Source organism: Saimiri boliviensis, chromosome 11 (assembly GCF_048565385.1).
Source record: "Saimiri boliviensis isolate mSaiBol1 chromosome 11, mSaiBol1.pri, whole genome shotgun sequence".
Classification (NCBI taxonomy): Eukaryota; Metazoa; Chordata; class Mammalia; order Primates; family Cebidae; genus Saimiri; species Saimiri boliviensis.
Genome location: NC_133459.1, coordinates 54,938,368 through 54,964,449, shown reverse-complemented (window position 1 = coordinate 54,964,449; position 26,082 = coordinate 54,938,368). Strand labels below are relative to the sequence as shown.

At 43.1% G+C, this 26,082-nt stretch overlaps 1 protein-coding gene across 2 annotated transcripts in view; it reads left to right on the top strand.

Annotated features, from left to right (window-relative positions):
* Window positions 1-26,082, top strand: part of PLPP3 (phospholipid phosphatase 3) — an 87,610-nt gene that overhangs the window by 26,922 nt on the left and 34,606 nt on the right. For both annotated transcript variants that reach the window (XM_074380876.1, XM_003921512.4), the window contains exon 2: window positions 15,638-15,795. In XM_074380876.1, coding sequence (XP_074236977.1) covers window positions 15,638-15,795 — 158 coding nt within the window. The remainder of the gene's footprint in view (window positions 1-15,637; window positions 15,796-26,082) is intronic.

The window sequence follows — 26,082 nt, the reverse complement described above, 5'->3', positions numbered from 1 at the left end:
AAGATAGGCTGCTGATGTTTAGCTTCTGAAATCATCCTGTTTCTTTCTTAAAGTTGTTCTGGTAAAGATATTGGAAAGCTAAGTTCTCAACTAGGCTGATGAGAGAGGGAGAGGAGAGCTGCAGGTTTGAGTCCTCACAGGGTCCCTGTAGAGGAAAGATCAGTTTTTCTCTTAGAACCAGGAATTCTCTGAAGGCAGAAACCCTACTTTACTCATCTCAGTATTAGCCACCCCTAACGCACAATAAGGTTCTCAGTAAACACTGTATAGTTGGTGTGGTTTAAAATTGTGTTGACTTGGTATATGCATATGTAAATTGCATGCTATGTAAATTATATGTCAGTTTTTAAAAAGCCCTTTTATTTAAAAATGAAATTGATTTTAAGTTTCAGAGTAATGATTCCCAAATCACCTTGGGATAAAATCACTTGGTCTTATTAAAAATTCGATTTTTCATGCCCTTCCCCTGAAATTCTGGTCAAGTAGGTCTGGGCAGGGCCTGGAATCTATTTTTGGAATCTATTTTTCTTTCTTTTTTTCTATTTCTCTGGTTTTTGTTTTTGTTTTTGTTTTTTCGTAAGTCCCTCTGATGGTGAATGGCTAAATCTGAAAATTACTGTCTGGAGGATAAGCTTGTTCAATCCCCAGTTTTACATTTTGGAGGCAGACATGAAAATATACCCTAGCCTTCAGGTCTGGAACCTTAAAACAAACAAACAAAAACCAGCGTGCATAGGAATATAGAAAGAACATAACCGGAAGAGTCAGCCAGTAATACCTTGTGTCAGATGCGAGGGGCTATGGAGAGAAATGATTTGCAAGCCTAATTAGACCTGCTCCCCAGTTCTCAAACCTGCAGCTCTAAGCCTTCTGCTAATTGGCAGTCCCTTAATAGATTAGGACTTGGCATCAAGTTTGCATGTTATTATAAACCACACACAGAAAAACCCAGTGGCTGAGGAACTCCTGCCAAACCCTGGCCTGGGTTTTGTGAGGCTTTTGAAGTGCACTGGTCTTTCAGTATTTTGTATAGTCAGTGCACTGAAAGGCATCAGACCATTTCTTTGGATAGGATTTGTGAAGGGTAAGTTTGTTGAATAATTAATTCCCCAAGACCCATTCTGTCATCTTGATGGACAAGCAGGAGCTCACATATGCTCTTTGCTCTCAGCACTACTTGGAGTATGATGAGAGAGATTGCTTCTCACGGATCCTGTCCCATTCCCAGGCATCTTCTCCTTCCTCTTCCTGCTTTGAGTGGGGAGGGGAGGAGGAAACGCGTGTGCACCTGTTTCAAGGCAGACTGCTTACCACACCATCTCTTCTGCCATCCTCATGTCAGCCCTTCTAGACGGCAGAACATGTCTTGAAGATAAGCAAACTGAGGCCCTGAGAATTCACTAATCTGGTGTCACACTGCCACAACTTGGCAGAGGTGGGAGGAAGGGACTTGTAGCTAGGTCTGCTAATTGCATACCACCACCAAACCAAACCAAACCCAGAAGGCCATTTTTGATCTTTCTGGTGTTCAATTCATTAGCATGGGCTGTGAAATACTTTCCCGCAATTCACATTGTGCACAGGGATACCTGTGGATAATATATATACTGTAAGTGCTTCCCTCCCCCTCGCATTATATTATAGAGTTCCCATTCTGAGGTGAGGCTACCCATGACACAGGGCAACATTGTGCAGTGGGGTGGAGAGAGAGGCTGGAGAGTGGGGCTTTGCCAGAGTGCGCAAAGGCCTCTGGGATCCCAAAGCCACGGTCAAGTATTCTTCGGGCCTTTGAGCAATTCCAGGGTCTTGCTCTCCCCTCTTGTCCTTCCAATTAGATTCCAGTTGGGGATTCTTCCACTTCTTTTCAAGGCCACTACCACAAAGGGGGAGCTGTCATAGAAGCTGATATTTCCATGAAAACCTTCCATTTCTCAGAAAAACATACCAGGCAGCTCTCATGGCAATACCATGGTGAAGGGGAATAATGTTATTTGGCATTTCGCCCTTTAAAAAAAGTGTATGTTTGGGGGTGGGTGGGAGGAGGGGGATGGGCAGAGAGAACAGTGGGGGCTTTGTAATTTACTCCAATAGAGGGGTCAGGTGGGCAGGGTTACAAGGGGAGGAGGGGCCTAGAGAAGGCCTGAACCCCCCTTGGGCTTCGCAGCCCTCTTCCTCCCCTCTGCCTGATTCACACGTTTTGAGAGGTTGTAAAGGGGAAGCTGGGGAGTTTTTATGTTTTGATTTGGAAGAGGGACTCTAGACATTCTGTCCCTCTGAGAGAAGCTGGCTCCTTGCTGCTTTGCAAGGATTAAGGGCCTGGCTTCCAGAACCACTGAAGAAACATCCCGGGAACTACCCTTTTCTCTCAACAGCTGAAAAATGCATTACCCAGCAGTGGCTTCCTGGAGAGTTCTGGCAAATGAGCCTCCCTCTGGAACAATAGGGTTCCTATAGCAAACCACCGAGGAGTTGTTTACTGTAGCCAGTTCTCCCAGTGTATCCGAATGCCTTACATTTTGTTATTCCCATTCTGGTGGGGGAAGGAGCAAACGAGCGTGGCCCCAGAATACCTGGATTTCTGTCTACAGGAAGCAGCTGCCCAGTCGGTGAGAGGCTCCCCTCCTTAGCTCCAGTCAAAAGCACCTAAAGAAAGAATATGTAATGGCTTCACAGTTCCATGGAAAGTGAGCTGGACCCAGCGTTCCTTTCTGGCCTACTTCTCTGTGGCCTTATCACTAGCCTTCATTGCCAGTCTTTGTAAAATCAAGCTCATACCTCTTACCTGGAACGGATTATTGGGCAGGCTAAAGGAGGTGCAGCAACGAAGTGATCAGGAAAGTGTCTAGAGGTAGCTAATGTCAATTCCCACCGCCCATTTTTGCTGATGCCTACTACTTCCACAGAGCCAAGGGCTACCAAACATTCGTTCCATTTTTATCTGAAGGTCTGCAGATTTGGGGTGTTTTCTGGAGCTGTTCTTTGTAAATGAGTGTCTTTGAAGTCCAGATGTCTCTGCTCAGCCAGTCTGCCTTCACAAACCTAAAAGAAAGTGGAGGGCTCCTCAGCTACCCCAGCTGGGGTAAAGGTAGGTGGTGAAGCCCCTCCGTCATGTCAAAATGCCATGGAAATGAAACCTTCTTGCTTACAAAATACTCTATACTCCTTGGATAAAGATGAAAACTCTTAAAGTTAGAAAGGTCCACAAGACACCTGGGAAAACCACCCCTTTCATTTTGCACATGTAGAAAATGAATCCCAGAGAGCAGACGAGGAAGTGTGATCCTGTGATCACACTGGTAGTTGGTGGCAGAACTAAGACTGATGGTAATACCATAAGTTATCATTTAACTCCCAAACTGGCTTGTGCAATCTTATTGATATCAGACGTCTCTTCATTGAACCAGTAACTGGTGTCGACTTACTTTCTCTGCCAGGATATTGACGGAGCTGACCCAGCTGGGACCACCTGAGCCTTCCGTTACTCAGTAGGCAAAAGGAGCAACCAGTCTACCTTTACAGAGTAAAATTCTACTCTGCCACACAGAGTAGAGTGACTCCAGTGGATTTCAATTTATTTCATTTTACAATACTTCTAGTGATGATTAAAGTAGAAGCCTTTTTTCCCAAGTAAGAAAGTTCTTCTGGATTTAACACCGTTAACATTTTTAACTGCCAGTTCACTTCCTTCCTAGCAAGCATCTTTTCAGCATCTATTTTAGGAACTAGATGGGCTCCCTCAAAGTACTTTTCTAATTTTTTAAAGGTTGGGAGATAACTGTTGAACAAAGCAGCAGTTTTCTTAAATTCTTGGGAAGAAAACCTTTTCAGTTCTGGCTTTTCTTTTTTTTTTTGTTGGGGGCGGTATAGCCTGGAATTGGCTATACCAATTGGCATTCAAATGACATGGCATTCAAATGACAGCAAGGAGTATTTGAAATTCATTTATAGGATTAGTCAGTAAATAGGTATTGCATGCCAGCTGGCTGCAGGGTCACATGCCAAGGGCGTCCTCCGTGCTCTCGCTTCAGTAATGCCTCTGTGGAAGTTCTTGTCACATGCTTATGGGTGGTTGTTCCCAGAGTATGAATTTTTAGGGGGGCAGAAACCACATCTGATTAACTTCTGTAGCTCATAATTCTCTCAGCGAGGAGTTTCCCCCTTCAAAGGAGGCATTTTCTCCCTCACTTTCTTGCCACCCCTTGCCCTTTGGAAAACTCAGTGGGCCATGGAGAAGCCTTAGATGTCTGGGAGAAGAAGTTTGAGTTGTAAGTTGTACTTCAATTGGGTGTTTTGTAATTCTAGTCACTCCCTGGATATTTCTAAAATGAAAACGTAGCCTGTAAGGACAACACATAGAGAGGAAATCAACTACAAATTAAAAAGTGATTAGTGAGTGTTTAGGCAGAAGGTCAAAGGGATTAGTTTGGACTTCAAACTTTTCGGCTTTCAAGGTTTGTATTCAGTTACAAAATTACATCCCTGAATTATTTGTGCAGGTGGCAGCTGTCAGATTTGAAGAAAGTTTCTGTGTTTTACAAAAGGAATATTGACAGGGCTGGGAATGAGGAGTATGCTCCCAGGGTGAGGGTTGTCTTATCCACAGCACCCTGGAATGGCTCCAGTCTTGCTCAATGCTAGTGACAGTCCTCCTCTGAGTTGACACAGCCCTATCCACGTTAGTCCAACCACCTTAGTGAGGAAACCAGTCAAGCTGGTTGATTGGCATCATGTAAACAGCTTGATAATAGATTTTCGGGACTGGGAGGGAAGAGAATGAACCTTTGTTAAATACCTGCCATCTGATATTTCATCCTCACGGCTTTTCAAAGTGGGTATTGGCATCCTCTTTTTATAGTTGAGGCTCAGAGAAGTTAAGCGACTTGCTGAAGATCACATAGAGTGTAAGTGGCAAAACTGGATTTCAAACCCAGGTCTGAGTTGCTTTCTTGAGATCTGTGTTCCTCCTCTTATTTGGATCTGTCTTTAAGGCAGAAATTCCCAAGAGGATCCTAGCAAATGAATTAGGGGTATGCTGAAATGAATCCCTTAGCTCTTGGGCAGCTGGGTGGGGTGGGGCATGGCAGCTGAATCACTGAGCAGCAGTCTCCCCAGCTTGCCTGCCCTATAGAGTATTTTCTAATAGTGTCACTGTGTGAAAAAGGGTGGAAACTGAAGATAAGTTTCTTATTCTTAGCCATCCGGCCTCACCACCCATCTGAGGCTTGAAGCTGGTTAAGTTCCCTGTAAATAATTCCTGATGGAATTGTGTACTCTTTATTAGGTTATGTGATACTGTGCTGTTTTGGGTGATTGCATTATGAAACAGGATTTGGGATGTGGGAGAGATTAGGTTAAAATTTAGAAAGTAGGGAGAAAACGATCCACAAATCCTAGAGTATATTTGGTAGGGGGCCAGGTCTTGCAGATTTTGGGTTGTTTCCTATACATTTATTAGTACGCATTTGTTGAACTCCCACTATGCGCCAGGAATCCTTCCTTGTATCAGGGACACAGAGATGAATAACATGAATCCCTTTCTGAGGATCTTAGCTAGTGCAGAAGATTTATAGGAAAGGAAAAATTACAATGTTAGATGGTGGGATCCCTCATCCTTCCCATCTATTAAATGAAAATAAATGACATTAAGATCTCTTATAGTTCTAAACTTTTATCAAGATATTACTGATATGTGCCTAACTCCATTTTGAGTAAGATTTATGATACCCACAAATATCGGATGGGCTTTAATTTTTAACTCCCTTCTCACCTTGCTTTTATTCTTTAGAATTAGTGAGCTTCTATCAGAAGATTGCTTTTGTTTTGATTTTAGATATCGATTGCTTTTGAAAACAGAACTCTTGATAATCCCATCTGGTATCACATAGAGGGGTATAAGTTGTGCCCACTTGTGTCTTCTGAAGCATAACCATGCAATTTATTAAGATAAGCTGTTTACCTGGCCACTAAGGTAGTTGCTTGTTTCGGCCTAACCACCAGCCTCATGGCGTCAACTGGCTAAGACCTTTGTAGTTCAGAAAGGCTTTCTTTCAAATCCCTGTTCCTTTTACTGTGTGACCTTTTGCAAGTTACTTAGCTTTTAAGCATCCGTTTTCCCATAACTAAAATGCAAAAATGAACTACCTTGCCCTGGTAACTTGACATGATCTTTGGGTTTATGATGGAAACATAGATAAGAGGCTCAATCTTGAGTTAACATGAAGACATACACATAAATGCACACACACACACACATAACTGTATACACACCTATATACATGTCTAATGTGGCCGTTACTATGGGAGACATTATGAAATCAAGAGTTATTTCTGTTTTCATAGGTTTATCCAAGCAAGGACTCTTACTCTACAGCAAGGATAAAGTCAAACGTTTACAGACCTGGGCAATTAATGTAAATGGCTAAACTGGACCAGTTAGAAGAAAATTGACAGTGCGAGCTCACTGAGAATGGCAACCCACAGCCAACCTTCGGGTCAGGGAGACAGTAGGGAGTGGTGGTTTCTGGAGAACGTGTATGCTGCCTGAAGAAGACACCAGCCACTGTTATTATTGCCTGCATTGCCACACACTGTAGAGCTAGTTTAAGAAGCTGGGACTCTGGATGTTATCTACTTGTTATTAAATGTTAACAACCAATTTAAAACATTTTAAACCCTGGGTGGGCCAAACAGAACATCTCTACAGGCCAAATTTGGCCGTGGGCTGCCAGCTTGTGACCTTTGGCCTAGATCGTGGGCCATGTAGCTTGGTGGTGTACCTGGAGTGCCCTTGGTTGCCATCAGCATGATTTTTTTTTTTTTTTTTTTTTTTTAGCAGGGCCTCCAGTAATGCTCACCTCTGAGCTTCTGGCACTGCATCTGGCTCCAGCCTTGCCTTTTGACTACCTTGAACTTTGGCCCTCCCTGGTGTTTGATGTCCTGCCAGTCCACATGTTTATTCTGCCACGTGGACGGGGTGTTTTGTGTACACCTGGGTAGCATGGCTTGGATGGGAGGAGTGCACATGCTGACAAATGAATGTTTCGCTGCTGTAAAAATGAATGTTTTTTTCTTCACCCTTACTATAGACTCGCTGCCCATATAGCCTCATGTGATCTTTTGAGAATATATGGCAGGGTTCCCACTATGATACTTCTTCCCTGTGTCAGGGTGCCGAGTCTTGCTAACCACTGTCAAAGCCGCATTTGTCTACCCAGTCCCAAGAAGTCCCTGCGATTATAGGACTTCATGAGTATGCTTTTCCCTGGAGATTAGATGGCATATGGGAAGTAGCTGGTGGGCCCATGGCTACCGGCATGAGCTTTGGACAGAAATTTGGTCACATCTTACCCCCATATAAAAGCTGTTGGTGGCTCCCTGTCACATATAAGAGCAAGAACTAACATATTTTATAAACTATGTCTTATTCCTTCTAATCAACTCTGTGTATTGGGAATTCATATACCAAGTCTTATTGTACAGTGATAAAAATAAAGTTCAGAGAGTTAAAGTGGTTTGCCCAAGGTCGTGCAGCAAGCATGATAGTTGATAGAAGTGGGATATGAAATCTTGTCTGCCTGCCTCATGATTAAATTGGAAAAAAGAAAGAAGCAATTAATCCTGTTACAGCAGGTTACATGGCTAAGTAAATCCTGTGTAGGAGAGATATTTAAGTCTTGAAGGATAAACAGGAGTTTGCCAGTGGTTTTTTTTAATTCAGATGTTAAAGACATTACTTCATGGAGTTGTTAGGAAGATCAAATGTGATGATTTATGTAAGAGCTCAGAAATACTTTGCATGAAATGGGACTTACTGCTGTGTCTTAACTCTGGGCTGCCATGTTGCAAATGAACGCCTTTGGGTCATAAGAGAGACTTATGAGGCAGAGAGAGAGTGGCTGGATCTGTATGGTTCCATTTTAACATCTAAAGAGGGACCTTGGTTTCTGCCCTTGTCCAAGGCCAGCATACACTTTCAAGAGCTTCGTAGCTGACTTTCTAGGTGGCTAATATGTGCATAGACATAGTTCATGTGTACTTAGCGATAAAGGCTAACTGGTCCCATCTCGAATTCTAGAGTCAGACAGTTCTATTACATATCCTGTTTATGCCTCTAATCCGCAGAGTGGATACTGAGATAAATTGCAATCTCCCTGACCCTGGGTCTTCTTGTGTATATCCTAATAATTAATTTAGAAAATTGTTTTGAGAATTAAATCAATTGATGTATCCAAAGCTCCTGGCACATAGTGGGTGCCCAATAAATGTATATTTACTCTCATTCTTACTTAAAGAAGGATCAAAAGGAAGGAGGTCTTGGGAAGTGACTCAGCTTTACCTGGGATAGAAGGATTATGAGTCCTGTTGGCTCTGGTAGTTGTGTTTTACTAGAAATAAAACACCTCATTTGCGAAATATATAATGATGACAAAAGAGGTTTGGAGCTTTTCCAATTAAAGATATGAACCATGAGTTGCTGGTCAGTTTGTTTTATTTGCAGATGAATGTGGCAACCCTTTAAAAATCCAACTGAAAAGGCCAAAACAGCCGGAGCTGGGGGTTTTAAGGAGCCTGATATTAATTATTTTTAAAATAAACTGTTTTCACTATGAGCACCTTCAAATAAGAAAGGACATCCAAAGGTCTTTCTAACACCCATGGTTAAACTAAAACAGGTTTCTCTTTGTGATGGAAACTGAGACTTTCATTAAGGCAGGGAACTCAAAAGCACTGCAGAATCTTGCTCACCTTTGTTTTCCCCAGCAGCAAACACAGTACCAGATACCTAGGAAAGAGCCATACTTGTTTGTTGAATTGGACCTTGTTGGGATCAGGAAACCCAAGCACTAGGCCTAGATCTGCCACTGGTTTCTTCATTTCTACCATATAGTTGCTTTTGGTTCCAATCGTCTTCTTTTTGTAAAGAGAGGGCCTGAACTTTCCAATACTGAAGAATGAGCAATTGCCCAGGAAGACCTCTAGACCCAGAATATTGCATGTTCATACCAGCCAACATCAAGTGTTTTTCATGGCAGTCTGTTTCAAAGGTAGAAAAATGCCTTCATAGTAAACTTAGTTTTGTCTCATCTGGATTGTGTCCAGTCTAAAAATCTGGACAAATATCGTAAACCAAAGAAAGTTTGCACACTTCTAAGACCAGTAGCAATTAATTACTTTAAAAAGAAGCCCTGTCACTTACAAGCAACACAAATATTTGTATTTTGAACCTCTAAGTAATAGTTGTGTTGACCATTCTGGCCTTAAGTGATTTAAAAAAATCAGTGAGTAATATTTTAACAGGGAATATGTTTGTAAAGAAAGGGAGGGTCAGGTCATAGAGTAAAAAACTACGAGCCAAAAGACAGACAGACGTGGGTTCAAAACCCAGTGACCAATTTACTCACTTGCCGACTATGGACAAGTTATAAAACTTCTGGCCTCAGTTCTCTGTTGGGCATAAATGAAAATAATAACCCACAACTTTTCATAACTATTGTGGAGATTAAATTAATTAATTCCTAAACTGTAAGCTTCTTCAAGGTCCAGGGTCTTCGGCCTGTGTTTTGAATAGTTGGTCGAAATTGGGACCATTGCTAACGCTGCATTTTAGGTGAACTGACGAACATTTCTGATCCTCAGTTTTTCCTTTGTAAGATGGGTCGACCAGTACCTACTCATAACCCTATACTGTAGGTAAGATGTATAAACATTTTGTCACAGAGTTCTTTTTTTTGAGACAAGCTCTGGCTCTATCACCCAGGCTGGAGTGCAGTGGTGCAATCTGGGCTCACTGAAACCTCCATCTTCCAGGCTGAAGTCATCCTCTTACTTCATCCTCCTGTGTAGCAGAACTACAGGCATGCACCATCACACTTGGCTATTTTTTGTTTTTTTGGTAGAGATGGAATTTCAGCCAAGGCTGGTCTCGAACTTATGAGGTCAAGTAATGCACCCACCTTGGCCTCCCAAAGGGCTAGGATTACAGAAATGAGCCACCACAGCTGGCCTTGTTACAGAGTTCTAATAGCTGCCCAATTTGAGCAATTATGTTATATTAGATGCCTACTTTTGTGCAACCAGTATTATTTTGTGGTTAGATGTGTAGGCTTTCTGCAGATGTTCGTTTAATTATTATTCTGGCAGATCCTGGACTTCACTTATTTTATAATGACTGCAGATCGGTTTGAGTGGAAAATTGAACAATTCTGGAAAAGGACATGAAAGACTTGGTATGTAGGAGACACCCTTCCTGGTGCTCTGATTTCGGTCAGGCAAAACTGCAAAGATTCCTTCTTCACCTTTCCCCTCATTCTCTTCTTACCCTCACCAAGGGCTTTCTAAAAAGCACTTTGTGAGAAGGAGGCTGTGTTTAATTTTGTGCAAAGGTGAACTGTGCCTGCAAGGAGAAGGGCTTTGGGGCCAGGTCACTTGGGTAACACTTCCCACATGAGTTTATCAATGGGTGGGCCGTGAAAACTTAGTCTGTGTTTTTCTACCCTCCACCCCCAAACCACCCAAACTGCCCCAGTGTTAGTTTTTCAAAGCCAGAGAAGTTTCAAAGGTCTGAACGCAACACAGGGGCCTTTCTTCATGCTTTGATTTTATGCCCATTAAGTGTTTGTCAGTGAGTTCGTATTTCGCCTCCTCTGCAACCTACACATCCCAAGAAATCCCCAGAGGTATAGGAAGTTAATTGATCCTTGATTAAAGGAAGGAGAAATGCTTGGGTCTGGGTCTGGGTCTGCACTCGCCAGATTTTTGTTTAGGGGGGTCATGCTTTGTAAAAGTTTCGTAATGCTCCTTTTATTACAGATAAATTTAAACTCCAGGCTATTGCCTTTGGAGTTTGATGAAATTAGTTACCTAGCACATGTGCGATACACAGAGAATGTTCCATGAACATGAGCCAGTGTCGCTGCCTTGATTGTTCTGAACAGCGTCTTTTTCATCCAAGGCCATGAGACTTGCTGAGCTCCGATTCATTTACTAATACTCACAGATGATTCCTTCTCTGCAGAATGATTCACTGACTTTATAGAAAGGACCCAAGATCAAGAGTCAGATCATTTGAAACCTGCTCAGTTCCATAACTTACTTGTAGAGTGACTGGTAAGTCACTTTAATCTCTTTGAACCTTAGGGTGGCTTAATGTATTAGTTTTTATGACTGTTTATCCGATTAGCCTTTGGGCCACTCGAAGGCTGAAACTTGGCCTCCTTCATTTCAGTAGCCCAGTGCCTAGATCATGATAGGCAGCCAGGTTTGTCAGTCTGCAATAGTTTATGTGGGAATCCTCAAGACAGTTTGGGCACATAATAACTGTTTAGTAAATGTTACCTATTATTATTATTCTCTGGGCTATTTCCCCTTTCTTCCCTTCATTCCCTTCATCTCTTTCAGCTCTGTAGCAAACTTCAAAATTGTATTTCTTTAGTAGCCGTAAGTTTTGTGACTGGCAGTATTAAAATCCCTAAACTACACTGATTTTTTTTTATGACTGTATTTAGCCCGTGGACTCTGGAAACCCTTCTATTCACATAAGGGTTAACGGAATTCTCCTACCCTCTGTTGGACACCTTAAATGACTCTAGCCAAATGGTCTTTGTGTCCCTGGTGTACTCTATGCCTATGTCAGTCATCACATTCGAAATAATTCAGTGTTCTTGCTTTTTTGACTGTCTTACAACACTGTGAACTTCTCGCAGGTACTATAATATATTCACTTCCAGAATCTCAGTATCTAGCACTGGGAAATTTCTCGAAATGAAGTGATAAGGGACTATAGCGGTTAGTAATAAAGATGGTGACGGTATTGGAAATAAAGTTTGTTGGAGAAGAACTGCCTTTTTGTGTCCTGGAAGAGCAAGGCACAGTGTTATGCCTCTTAAGGACTAACTGCCTAGCTGGGGGGGTTGTTTATGCTTTTCCCATCAACTGAAGGAAATCTGTGATTACTTTCTTCCTGGATTAAAATCGAGATTTGACTGGCATCACCCTCAATAATACCACAAGTTTTTAGGGGAGACAAAAAAGCCATTGGGTTTTGTAAATGCCATCTCCATGCCTTTCAAGAAAATAAACAGAATATATTCAGCTCCAACTTCTTGTCTGTTTGTGGTCTTCATCCACATAATCAGAGCCGGAAACCCTCCCCAAGTCATAGGCAAAGAAAGAGGAAAAAGGATTTGGACTGTTCTCAGTTTAAAAGATGGCAAAGGACTGACCAGACAGATTTTTCTTCACTTGCCTTCTGTGTGAGGCTTTTTTTCCCTTCTCTTTTTAACATTCATTGAGTGTTCACATTGTGCTCCGGATTCTCTGCTGACATTACTCAATGCTGTTGCCTTGACTTTCTCCTGGACTGATTTTGATGATATGTGTCTTCCCCCACTGGATTGTAAGCTTCTTGAGGGCAGGGTCTGGGTCATCTTTGTATTCCTTGTAATTTAATATATCTAGTTAAGACTCAATACATACGTGCGAATGAATGAATGAATGCTTTAATTTATTATATAATCCCAACCATCCTGAAGTTAGATTTCATTCTTCCCATTAAACGGATAAGAAAATGAGTTTTGGAGATGTGAAATAACTTACTTAAGTAACAGGGAGCAGCGTCAAGATCATTAACCCAGTTCTGTCTAATTCCAAAGCTCTTTTATATGTGTTTTATTGTCCATAGAAACATATGTTTTACAGGCCTATCATGTGAACACTATTAAAAATAGAAGCTGGAGGCCTAAGAGTGGAGTGCAAATGTAAGGAACTTGGGGTCTGTTCCCTTCCTGAGTTTATTAGCAACACTTTGGCTCCTAGGCACCAGAGAGACTGCAGCTCAACTTTTAAATCTCAGTATGTGGAACTTTAAAAGCAGACTATTAATAATATCATACTGCTGGCTTCTCAGCTACTTTTCATAGCCAACTTGGTTGCTTTTCAAAATGTTTAGGCAGTGGCATGAAGATGGTTTGGGACCATATGAGATCTGTCCCAGGCCCGTCACCCCTAAAGATTGTTTCTAAGCCAGAACGTTTATCCACTGCCTTTCCCTGCCCCCTCTCTCGATTGTAGAGACAAAGTTTTAAAACCTAATGGCTATTGCCTGTCAGAGCCCCTCTGTGTTTACTTTGAGAAGGTCAGGCACAATACTGCGGTGTGTTGCTGTTCTTTCTTTTCAAAGCACCAGTATGAATTTGATAAAGTAAATTGTTGTTCTAGCAGGAAGCAGTTATGGGTCACAAAATAAATAGCCATAGAATTCAAATAAATTCAAAGAATAAAACCAAATAAATCCATGTGTGTATGCACAGTGATACATAAATACACTTTTTAGAAAGTGAGCATTTTTATCACTGCTGGTCTGGACCAAAGTAATTGAAAAATTGCGGAGTTCATGTTATTTTTTATTTTTATTTTTTTTTAAGAAGTAGTCTGGGGCTTCAAGCAATATGACATGAATTTAATTCTTTTTGAAAAACATTAAAAAGTGGGATTTTATCTTTTAAACAACTGTTTATCTTGGGATTTTTCAGCTAATGAAATTCACATTTGGACGAAATCAATTTGCAAAGTTAAATTAGGGATTTAAGCGTTTGGAGGTGGACTCAGCTACCCTGAATGAGCTCAGCATTCTCTCTGAGTCTCTGTTCCCTCCACTTGAAGATGGGTGACAGTGCTCAAGCAACGCTTCAATGCAAAAATGGATATACAGTAACTAACACATTGTGAGTGTGCATTCAATAATGGCTGCTATTATCCATTGTGTGTGTGTGTTTTACAGTCCAGAAATCTTTTATTTATTTATTTATTATTTTTAACACCGACTATGCCCTGAATTCACAGGGAATAGGTTCCAGCAGCTCAGGCTCCTTCCCATTGGTTCTTACAAAGTGCGCTTCTCCGGTGGAGCAGGTTGGCGCTTCAGTTGAACGCAGGTTCCTTTCTCTTTGGCGTCTTTCTTTTTCTGATCATTTTCCTTCATGTGTTTCAGGAAGCTATCTCAACTCTTGGAGTGCTTAATGTGCTCAATACGCACATTAAGTCTCTTAGCAAGAGCCTTGCCCTTAACTTGTTTGTTTACAGCAGTGCCAATAGCATACTGAGGAACACTGTAGACTCTTCCAGTTTCGCCATAGTAACACTTGTGGGCATTCTTTTTTGAACAGTACCCATTCCCTTAGTTGTCTGCAATATCACCTTTCTCGTAGAATCGCATATACCTGGCCAAAGAAACTACTCCATGATTTCTAAAAGGCCTAGAGAACATCTATCGGGTACCTCTCCTGTTTCTCTTTGTGTTCATCATTTTGGCGAATTAAGCTGGAAGGCCACTGTGTTTTTTTGTCATCTTCCCTAGTTCCAAAATTGGAGGAGAGCTAGTCCTTTGACCTTGCAAAGTGGCATTGGAGCTTGATATTGCAGCTGGGTAGTTTGGGAGGAAGAGGTATTTTGGTCTAAAAGAATAGCATGAACCCACCGTCGCTGTGTGCTGGTTTCTTGGAGGCTTACGGAAAAGGAGTAGCAGAACACGAAGCTGGAGAAATGCCCAGGTCGTGGGAACACCTAAGGTCATATTTAGAGACTTTATTTCACCCTGTGTCATGGGGAGCCATGGAAGAGGCTTTAGCAAGGCTGTGGCATGCTCATGGTCCAAGCTCCTCAGGAAACAAACTGGCGGCTATATATAGGAGGCAGTGGGGGCCGTGAGACTGATTAGGAGGCTCTTGTAACATCCAAACAAGAGTTATCATGGGCCTTTGCTTTCTGAGTCAAGGTTTTGAGGGACTTTTCTTGGCAGGTGGTGGGATCCATTTGCCAGTTGTCAGGATCTGAGCTGACCACTGATAACCAGCAGCAGCGGCAGGAGCCACTTGATGCTCCTGGGTGCCCTGGGCCCCCTATCCAGGTCTGCAGGCAGCAGGGCCAAGCTCAGCCCTGCTCACTCTTATTGGTAGCTCTCTGAACAATGAAAGAAAAGTCTGGAAAATGACATTCATGAAACGGCTACTATGCGCCAGGCACTGTGCTAGAGGCTGTGTGTGCGTTGATCTCCTCTAGTGATCACCGCAACTCATTTTACTGTGGGAAAAAACCGGGGCCCAGGAAGATGGAGTGGGAACCGGGGTTCACATCACTAGGAAGTGGTGCATCTGGGTTTCACATCCAGGTTTTTTGACTCCAAGGCCTTCACTACCCCAGGCAGCACAGCCTTTGTGAACTTCTCAAAGGGGAAATAGTTAAGCCGAAGAAATGAAAGCCCTCAGAGGCATAAAGGGGTATCATTCAATTTGGGGCCACGTTAGTAAATGTTACGATTCGGGCTTTAATTTTTAGCAGGGTATTGTAGAACAGTGGGAAACCCCCTGCTCTGTCTCTTTCACTGCCTACCTCTGAGCTCTTGGGCAAGAGGAGAGGATAATGCCTCTCTCCTCACAGGGGTGTGGGAAGGAGGAAGGGGGTGTGTATGGCAAAAGCTCTCTATAGGCTGTCGATCTCTACACATGGAAGGAATGATTATTACTCTTAGTGTTATTTGGGGTGGTCTTTGCTTGGGGTTCCTCTTTGGCCTTCTTGCACTGATGGTTCCCCCTTTCCTTTTTTTTTTTTTTCCTGGTATATGCTGTGGTTCCACCTGGACCAGCGGGCCTCCCCTTCCTCATTATCGAGACAAGCACCATCAAGCCTTACCACCGAGGGTTTTACTGCAATGATGAGAGCATCAAGTACCCACTGAAAACTGGCGAGACAATAAATGACGCTGTGCTCTGTGCCGTGGGGATCGTCATTGCCATCCTCGCGGTAAGTGTCTGGACTCTGCTACGGCGGATCCTGTCTGACTTCTTCCTGTATTGCCATATTATAGAATGTTGGAGCCAACAGAGACTTATGCCAAGTAGAAGCCAACTTTCTCTGGCCTGTATTTAGCCAAGAAGGAAAGTATTAGTGCTATTGTGGATGTATTTCACCATTATACAATTGAGAGAGTTAAATGACATGCCCGAAGTCTACAGCTACAAAAAATTTGGGTTCAGCCTGTGCCTGGCTGATTTCAAAGTCCCCTTTCCAACTCTCAGACTTACAGTTCAGGATGGCTAATCTGTCTAGATCAGGCGTCCCCAAACTACGGCCCGCGGGCCGCATGCGGCCCCCTGAGGCCATTTATCCGCCACACCCCGCCCCCCCCCGCCCCCCCGCCCCCCCGCCCACCACACTTCAGGAAGGGGCACCTCTTTCATTGGTGGTCAGTGAGAGGAGCACAGTATGTGACGGCCCTCCAACAGTCTGAGGGACAGTGAACTGGCCCGCTGTGTAAAAAGTTTGGGGACGCCTGGTCTAGATGAACTGCTCAGGGGATAGGCAGTTAGCTTATCTTGCCTACTCTGGATCAAATGTAAGCTGCTGATGTCACATGTACCACATTTCATGTAGTTTTCTTTTGACTTGCCCACTCTGGAGGTTGGCTGTAAACTTTGAGACCCCTCTTTGTTTTTTAATAACATCGTAAACCAGGCACACAATCAACAGCTTGAATTTGGGGAGGGGGAAGGGAGGCTAGTAGAATTCTTTCCAACCTTTAAAAGAAAAACAGTCCATTTGGCAACTGTAGTAGTTTCCTAAAGGTGGACTAAGGATCTTTGTGTTCAGAAACTGAAAAATGAAAGGTCTAGTTTTCCTATGTGCTCCAAATTGACAGTTGTGGGCTTGAGTTCTCTAGGAAGAATGGCTTTCCCTGAAAAAGGTGTTTGTCATGGCAGGCAAATAAATTGCACAGTATCACGTACTGAGGTTTGAACAGGTGTTTTTGAAAGTTGGAGGATCAGTTCATTGAATGCTTCAAAGGAACCCACTATACCCAAGAGTGCAGTGAGATAAGAAAAGCACAGGGACAGGAATGTCACACGCTGTCACTCTCTGTGGCATTATTCCCAGCTTGCCTAGTGGGCTGCTCCAAGGTACAGGGCAGTGGAAAGACACCCTTGTGAGAGTCTCTCCTAGCTATGTGAATTAGGTAGGTCATTGATTTCTCTAACCTTCATTTTCCTCATCTGTAAAATGAGATTGCTGTTTGGATTCCCTCAGGGATCGCTGTAGGAATCAAATGAATGCCGTAATGCCTCGAATTGCACTTCGCAACAGTGGGATCACTGGACCATGCAGAGTCTTTTAGTTGGGAGTGGTTCTGGTTTTCTGACCTGGCCCCAGGATGGGCAAAGGAAAATGCTAAAGTAGCTTCTTTGGAGTTTATATGTCTCCTCCCATCCTTCCTTCCTCAAGCAAAGCTTCAGGTCAGCAGCTCTTCGCTTGCTGCTTGCCAAGGCCAATCGCTTTCTCCTTAAGGGATGCCAGCATTTTTCAGAAAAATGTGCTTTTGGGAACTTCTTGCCCCTTTCCTTGTGTCACGTTGACATTTTAATTATTGTGCTTTCTGACCTCCCAGGTTTTCTTGAGACAGTCATGTGCTGTGGCTTTGTTATGCAATGAGCAACTATATTGCATCCCCAACCCATACAATGGCAGCAGAATGGGTTAGATGGTGCTTTCCTATAGCTCCAGAGAAACGTAAGCAAAGAAAGTACTGCAATAATTGTTATCTCTTGTCCAGTGCTACTGTGTATGAGAGAGATACATGAACAATGTGGACGCATTTCACCCTTGAAGAAACCCCAAGAGCTAGGTATTCTTACGGTTTTCAGTTTAGCACAGGGTTAAAGACACGTGCCCTGGTTCAGACCTGAACCCCTCTGCTGTGGACCATGTGGCAAATGAACCTCATGGTGTCTCAGGAAATCAGGAAATACATCTGTTACACGGAGATAGTATGTCTACTTACTGAGGTTTTGAGAAGTAAATGAGCTAATGTATATGAAGTAACTCAATGCCTGATAACTATGGTATGCCCAGTAAATATTAGCCATTTTTATTTTAAGGGAGTAAACAGAGTCAAAAAATGGTGAAGTGACAGCCAGACATTATATGTGACAAAAATATAGTCAGGAAAGGAACCCCAGCCTTAGCTACACCTCTCCCACTCTTTTCTTGTAGTTATTTAATTAGAACCCAGGTCTCTTGACTCATACGCCTTTTTGCAATAGGACTTTTTTTCCTCTTGGTCCAACTACTGTTGCAGTTCAGCTGGAGGCACATGTGAATTGGGGGCTCCTAATGAAGCCAACTAGCCCGCTTACCTGTCCTAACTACCAAGGGTACTCACAGAAAAAGGTCAAAACAAAGACTTCAGAGGCGGAGGGAATAAATTACTTTCTTATGCTCAGTTCTGGAAAAGCTGGAGAATTTACATTTAACAACAGCAATGATGACGATGACACATGTCCCACTTTCTCAGCTGGCCCCATCCAGAACCCAGTTCTGATGAGAGGACAGGAGTGACAGTCATGGAGTGTGGAGGGCCCCAGAGTTGAAAGTTGACCCATCATCCTGCTGCTTGCTATCTTGAACCTTCTCCTGCTGAATGTCAGGTTTGTTTAAAACAGCAAGAGAGGCCGTGACTGATTTGGATGCCCCTGCTTCCATTCGGATGATCCCCGCAACAAAGGAATGGAACGGCAGCAGAGTAGACCAGTGTGGTTTAGGGATGCAAATCATCGGGTGTTATGGAGAAAGCAGACACCTTTCAATGGCAAGAGATATGGAAAAACCTAGTCATGTTGACCTCTTTTTCAGATGTATCTCAGATTCTGGAATTATAGCATAATAGGAATTCGTTCCAAATCCACAAAGCAACAGTTCCTATCCCTGCCTTGCAAAGGCTTAATGGCTCTAGCAGCAATGAGACTAGGAGCAAACAGTAAAATATCATCTCCTATCTCTCAGTTTCGTCTTGCACTCTATCACAAAGAGTATCATGGGCAAAGACTGAAAATTGGAGGCAATGCTAAGTATTCATTTTCAATATACATGGGTTCAGTGCTTGCTTCGCTCAGACCCTAAAAGGGGTTTATACAGATTTTTAATATCTAGGAATTGGGCCAGGTGCAGTGGCTCATGCCTGTAATCCCAGCACTTTAGCACTTTGGGAGGCTGAGGTGGGCGGATCATGAGGTCAGGAGTTTGAGACCAGTCTGGCCAAAACCCCATCTCTACTAAAAATACAAAAATTAGCTGGCACTTGCAGTCCCAGCTACTCTGGAGGCTGAGGCAGAAGAGTCACTTGAACCTGAGAGGCAAAGTTTGCAGTGAGCTGAGATTGTGCCACTGCACTACAGCCTGGGTGACAAAGCGAGATTTCATCTCAAAAAAAAAAAAAAAAAAAATCTAGGAATTGATGCCTGGTTGAGTCATGGGCGAATCCCCTTCTCTCCCTAGCCATAAAACTGCTACCCTGCTTGAATTTGACTTCTGTAACAATATTCCTAGCAAGAGAAAAAATCAAACTTTGGCATCATTTGACTTAGGTTCGTGTCCCAGCTTCCTGGCTTCCTCATTCTGTGATTTGCCCTTCACCCACAGAAGAGGCATTGAACCCCTTGGAGCTACACTTTCCCTTTCTATAAATTGGTAACAACAGTTCACCAATGCTATAGGCTTGTTTTGGTTGTCAAATCACGTGATAGGATGTATGTGATGAGAATGAATCATCTTCTGCAGTGTCATACAGTTTACAGTGTGGCTTTTATGTGCATGCTCTTCTTTGTGTGTGGTAGAAGAAGAGAATCTTGGGAGGTAGATTCTTACAGTTAAGTCAACTGGGGTTCAAGGATATCAAGTGACTCTCTCATAACTAAGTAGTGGCATGGCCCTACTTCAGAGACCCTGAGTCCTCTGAATCCTCTGCTGTCTTCTGCAGCCTACCTTCCTTCCACAATTACTTATCAAGTACCTCTGATGTGTCAGGTCCTGGGGACACAGTGGCGAACCTCAGCCCAGCCAGCTGCTTGTGTCTCTTGTCATAAAACTTAGCAACTGCCCCATCTCGAGCAGGCAAATAACACCTTTAATACGTACTGTCTTAAGCTGGGCATGGTGGCTCATGCCTGTAATCCAGCACTCAGGGAGGCCGAGGTGGGTGGATCACTTAAGGTCAGGAGTCCGAGACCTGCCTGGTCAAGATGATGAAAACCCATTTCTACTAAAAATATAAAAATTAGCTGAGTGTGGTGGTATGCACCTGTAGTCCCAGCTACTTGGGAGGCTGAGGCAGAAGAATCGCTTGAATCCAGGAGGTGGATGTTGCAGTGAGCCAAGATCGCACCACTGCACTCCAGCCTAGGTGACAGGGTGAGACTCTGTCTCAAAAAAAAAAAAAAAAAGCTATACAATAGGTTGCTGAAGACAGAGGCCAGGTCTTTTCCTCTGGGCACATGGTAGGTACTCTCTCCAGGAAGCATTCCTCAGCTGTCTCCTCCCCGACCTTCCAAAGGTCAGAGAGAACTCTGGGTCCACCTCTGTGGCTGTAGTCACTGTCTGATTGCCATGTCTGTCTACTTGTCTATTTCTTGGCTACCCTGTTAGCTGCACAGGGGAGAGTTAGATCCAACTTGATTTGGTATTGCTAATGTGAGACATAGACCTTAGTGCTCAATATATGTTTGTGAAAATCACTGAAGAGGCCATAACCTGGGGGCAGAAAACCAAAAGCATTAAGCCAAAAGACATCAGAGGATTCATGGAGCAGAGAAAAATGTCCTGTTTTCTTCTTTAAAGTCTCAACTATGCACCAGGAGGCACATGGGAACACTCTCTGTACCACATGCAAATTTCTTGCTGGAGAGACAAGAAGAAGAGCTTAGTACCTGCAAGACTTGTTTATTCAGTATCAGGCTTCAGTTTGCCCACATCTGGACTTCATTAGTTCCTCCCCACCCCTCCATCTCCCTTTATCTACAAGAGCCCTGCCAAGAAAACAAGGTTCCCCAACATTGCCTCCTCATTAAAGGCTAGTCGAGTTTTCAACTCTGAAAAAAGTGCAGTTGTGCTGGCCCAGTGGTGCGTTAGTGGGAGACCCAGTCCCCCAGTTTACAATCCTCTACATCTGTGCAATTACCAAGACCACCAACAGAGAGAGGCCACATTAATCCTTCAACTGTGTTGTCCTCTGATCAGACGGCTACAGAGTTCTTTTGAGACCTTCTTATCCCTGGGGGAACAGGGAGGGGGAATCTATTTGTGATTTAACAAACACAGGCATGGAGATTGCACTAAATTATCATTTGTTCCCTTTCTGCACTCACTCTCATGTCCTGGAAGAAGTGAGAACAGCAGGAATTCTTCCTTAGTTAGGTATAGCTCTTAGGGATTCATGACTATTTGAAAAATGTATCTCATACGAAGGTGATGATATTCTCCATTTGAAGTGATAACGCTTAGGAGGTCGAGAAATACTTTCTGTAAGGGGCAGGGCGTGTTGGGGATGGGGTGGGGAATCAAATAACATTTATGAGCTATTTAATGGACCAGAAACTCATGTCTTATCTTAAATCCTCTTCAACAGCTATGTGAGATTGGTATTATTTACTGCATTTGACAAATGAGGGAGGACATTGAGGCTTATAAGGGTGAAGTGACTAGCCTGAGGTTACTCTGCTTAGTCAATGGGGGATCAGGAATTAAAACCTAGGTCTGTTTGGCTTTCAAGCCTAAGTGCTTTCACAGACGCTAATGAAGGCCTGCTCTGGCCTGTGCTGTGGAGCGTGCTCTTTATTTAGTTAGCTATAAAAGCTTTTAGTTACTGGGCTTGGAGAGCTAAATGTTTGGAAGAAGACAAAACATCTAGACCACTGGGCAGATGACTGCCTAAGATTGACAGTGTGCATCAGTGGTTTGTATGATGGTGATCACATGCTGTGTGTAGGAAGGTGCTGGGTGATACCTCCCCTACGACAAGCAGGCTTTTGTGATAGGCACCTTGGCCTATAAGGTGATGCGTAAGATACAAATCTTGCTCTTGGATCTTAATGTTCCAAAGGGAATTCAAGGCAAGTACAAGACTGACTACAGGATTAGACCCTCAAGGAAAAGAAAGCATTAATCTGAGAATAAGAAGAGAGTCAGGGCAGTACACAGAGTACGGAGGGGGATACTAGGGAGGGGAGAGCTTCCAGGACAAAACGTATCAAATGCTGCAGATTGTCGGAGATCTAAAGAGTTCAGAGGAAGAGCACTAAAGGCTGAGGCTTATGCCAGGGCTTCGGCATCATTGTCATTCGCAGAGCGCTCATGCCATATAATTTTCACAACAACCCTGCTTTTGCCTTTGTCATCATCTTCATTTTTATAGATGAAGTCAGAGAGCTCAGTTGTACAAGACTCTTAAGTCAGAGCCAAACTCTAACCCTGTGCACTAGTTGGCACTTCAGCTCTACTTTAAGGGATGAGTGAGATTTTCATCCGAGAGACTGACCCTCTAGGCAGAAGGAGTTGCTTCAGCAATTTTAGAGACTTCAAAACAATGAAGTGTTTTCAGGAAAGGTGGAGCAGACCTGTTTGGCTGGATGAATGGAATATAAGGTAGTAGACGAGGCTACAGTAGGAAAAGAAGACTGTAGAAAGATCGTGAAGATCCCTAAATGCTGAGGAGTTTTTACTCCAGTTAATTGGCTAGAGGTGGATGAGAGTATTTTAAGTGAGCTTGGTCAATTCTCTAACCAAGGTAAGGATGAGGCCTGAACCACGGTGGTGGCAATGCAAGGGATAGAGAGAAAAAGATAGATGTGAGAGACCTTGCCAAAGTTGGATGGACAATGGGATAAGGGAGAGGAAAGAGTCTAAGAAGGAAGAGAAGTGATGTTTGGGACAGGAGTGGGAATGGGTGTGACCTTAGGACTTGGTTAATTCGACATGCTAATAACATCTCCAGTTGGGAGAGTTAGCAGAAGATTGGAGTTGGGTCAATTAGGGGAAAGGGGTAAGATAAAGCTAGAGAGAGAGATGCCCTTTGAAGGTCATCTTCATAGGGGTAATAATTGAAGCTATTGAAGCAGCTGAGATCACAGCAGAAAGCCAGGAACACAATCCAAGAAAAGATCCACATTTATTGGGTAGAAGCCAGATGTAGAACCACTAGGAGAAGGAGAAATAAATTTAGAAATAGGAACAAAAAGCATGGTGGTGTGATATTAAGGAAGGCTAGGAAATTCAGGGTTAAAAAAGAGTAAGAGGTTGCAGTAGGCAATGCTGCAGAAATAACAGCCGGGAGAGTCTTGCATGGACTGGCAGAGATGGGTATTCAGGAGGCCCATGGCTCTAAGCCCTGACTTTTGGGAAAATAATGATGCTTTATGCCTCAGATACTCTTCTTCATGAGACTTGTGGGCACAGGGCAGCCACTGTAAATAGCTTCTGTAGCCCATCTCTGGCCTCTTTACTGTCTTTATTTTAGATATTGGAGTTTTGATTTACCCGTAAAACCCAGAAATTACACTGGTGTCTTCATTACCTCTATGTCTTCATTACCTTTCCCAGACGGTGAGGCACTGATCTCCTGAAAAAGGCTGAAGATGAGAACCAAGTGAAAGAAGAATCAGAGATTAAATTTCCAATCAACTAGTTCTAGTTAACTGCACTTTATTGCCGTAGATGGAGCAATCAGCTCCAGAAAAAATACAGCCATACATCTGTCTACATCATTAGAAACAAGACCCAGATACATTACATTTTTCCTTCCCTTGGGACTGAGAACGAAAGTGAGAAATGTGATTCTCCCTTTATGATTCTCCATCATCAACAGTTTGTTGAATTAATCTTTTCTGGGCAGAAAGAAGTTTACTAACTTAGGTAACTGAGATGTAGAAGAATAACTTGACCCTCTGTGGTTAGCAGGAACTGAGAGGTGCAGGTGCCTTTCAAGATGACAGGCCCTTATTGGGTGTTCTGTGAACATCTGTCTCTCTGGAGACATACATGCTACTGCCTAGTAGGACTTCTAAGAGAAAGCGAGCTTGATGCTATTGGGGACAGCACAGGAATTAGAACGGGGAAGCCCCAGCTTCAGGGATAGTCTTCTTGCTGTCTCATTTTTATCAAGTGATTCACTGCCCTTTCAGGGCTTCAGCATACTCATTCATGTAAGTGTTGGTAATAATTTAGTAATTCCTAGGGTGTTGTGAGAAGCAAACAGTAAAGTGGATGTGAAAGTGCTTTGTAAGCTTTAAGTACTAAACAAATATTACTATGTAAGCAGATCAGAGTATAGGAGTTTGTCCTTCATACCCAGAGATGGGAGATGAGTTCTCGGTCTCTGAAAGAGAGATTGTTAGGATGCTGTGCAAAAATATTACTTTTCTTGGGATTATTTATAAATAGAATGGAATGTTAAAAATAACACAAAACAGTAGAGTAGGGTTGTCCCCTTCTGCTTTGGGTTTAGACTTTGCTTCTGTATTGATCTGCTGAAAAAGAGATACTAGGCTGGGCACGGTGGCTCACGCCTGTAATCCCAGCACTTTGGGAGGTGGAGGCTGGTGGATCACCTGAGGTCAGGAGTTCAGGACCAACCTGGCCAACATGGTGAAACCCCATCTCTATATATTAAAAAAAGAAAAGAAAAGAAAAGAAAAAAAGTGTAAAAAAAAAAAAGGCATGCTAGATAAAATTATCAAAAACAATGTCATCCATACACACATTTTCTGATCCTACCCTGGGGGGGGTAGTGCTTCTAAACTCTTCAGTTAGGTATGGTATTGTCCAAGGAGCTCTTGGAAGAGACGTTCTCTACAAAACATGTTTTCGTGGTTGTGTTTTGTTTTTTGTTTTCCCCTTCTCCAATGGAGGGAGAAAAAAGTTAACGTTTGGAGGTCTCTCCGGCTAGGTGCCAGGTGATTGACATATCACCTTATCTAATTCCCTGACAATCCTGCCAGGTAGATATTATTAACCTTATTTTATAGATGAGGACACTGTAAGCCCAGAGAGGTAAAGTCACATGCCTAAGGCAATAGGCAAGATTCAGGTTTTTCTGGTTACACATTGTTGCTTCTTTCACCACCTCATGCTCTATCGTTTTCCAAAAGTCTGTCTTAATTTTTCTTCATATTTCCTCTCCATAACAGTTAAATATTTGTGAATGTGTGGACAGTTGAGCTCTTTTTCAGCAGAAAAGACAGGAAGAGGAGCTGTCTTGGAGCTGGAGCCAACCTCTGCAAACTGCAGCCGAAGGACTGATCCCTTTCTGTCCCCTTGTAGCTTAATTGCCATGCTTTTCCATTTTATTAGTTTCCAGATTCTGTGCCAAGTGCTTTAAAAGGCAGGTAGGGGAGAATTCTCTGCTTGCCTGGCAGCCTGCCATCACCCCCAGAATCTGTTGCTTGCTGTTTCAGAAAGGAATCAACATTGAAGGCATTTTCTCAGCAGTACAATTTACATATCAGAACCTTGCTGACTGAGGCAGAAATGAGGGCTCTGGGGGCAGGAGTCTGGGAGTGGGGACAGACCCTTTGTAGGGGGAGGGGGAGGGGATAATTTATTTTATTACCCAGGAATAAAAACACTGTGAGTAATGAATAAAGTCCGAAAGCAGTAAATCTAGGACTCTAGAGTTAGGTGCGTAACGTGTCGGAGGACAATTTAAGCCTTCGCCTCGTCTGTAGAGGTGAGGTATTCAGGCTCCCTTTCACAGCCCAAATTTCATTAAATAGACTTTTAAGGGTTAGGATTACAAGAAGCCAAGTCCGGCTGGTTCATAATGATGATTTATGGCTGTGTTGTTGACTCCCCGACCCTTCTGTACAAGGGGATGGAGAAAATACATAATTTGTTGCTCATTAACTCCAAAATCTGTCAAGGCTGCCCCAGAAGCCATGTGGTCCTGGAGTCATGTGTCTGCTAAATGGCTTCAGCCTGGCTCTCTCCTTAAAAACCTGCAATTGCTCTTCTACAGTGGAAATTGGTTTTAGTAATGATAGAAATAATAAAATTATCTCACTGTAGTCTGCTGTGGGTCTTTGAACTTAAGAGTCAGAATACCTGGGCTCTACTCTCAACTCTGTCACTTACGAGCCTCAAATCCTTCAGAAAAGTCACTGTCTCCCAGAGCCTTCGTATCTCCATCCGTGAAATGGGAGATCTTCTTCACAGATAAGATTAAATGAAATTACAGTACAAAATAAATATAAGAGATGGCTGCTGTTGACA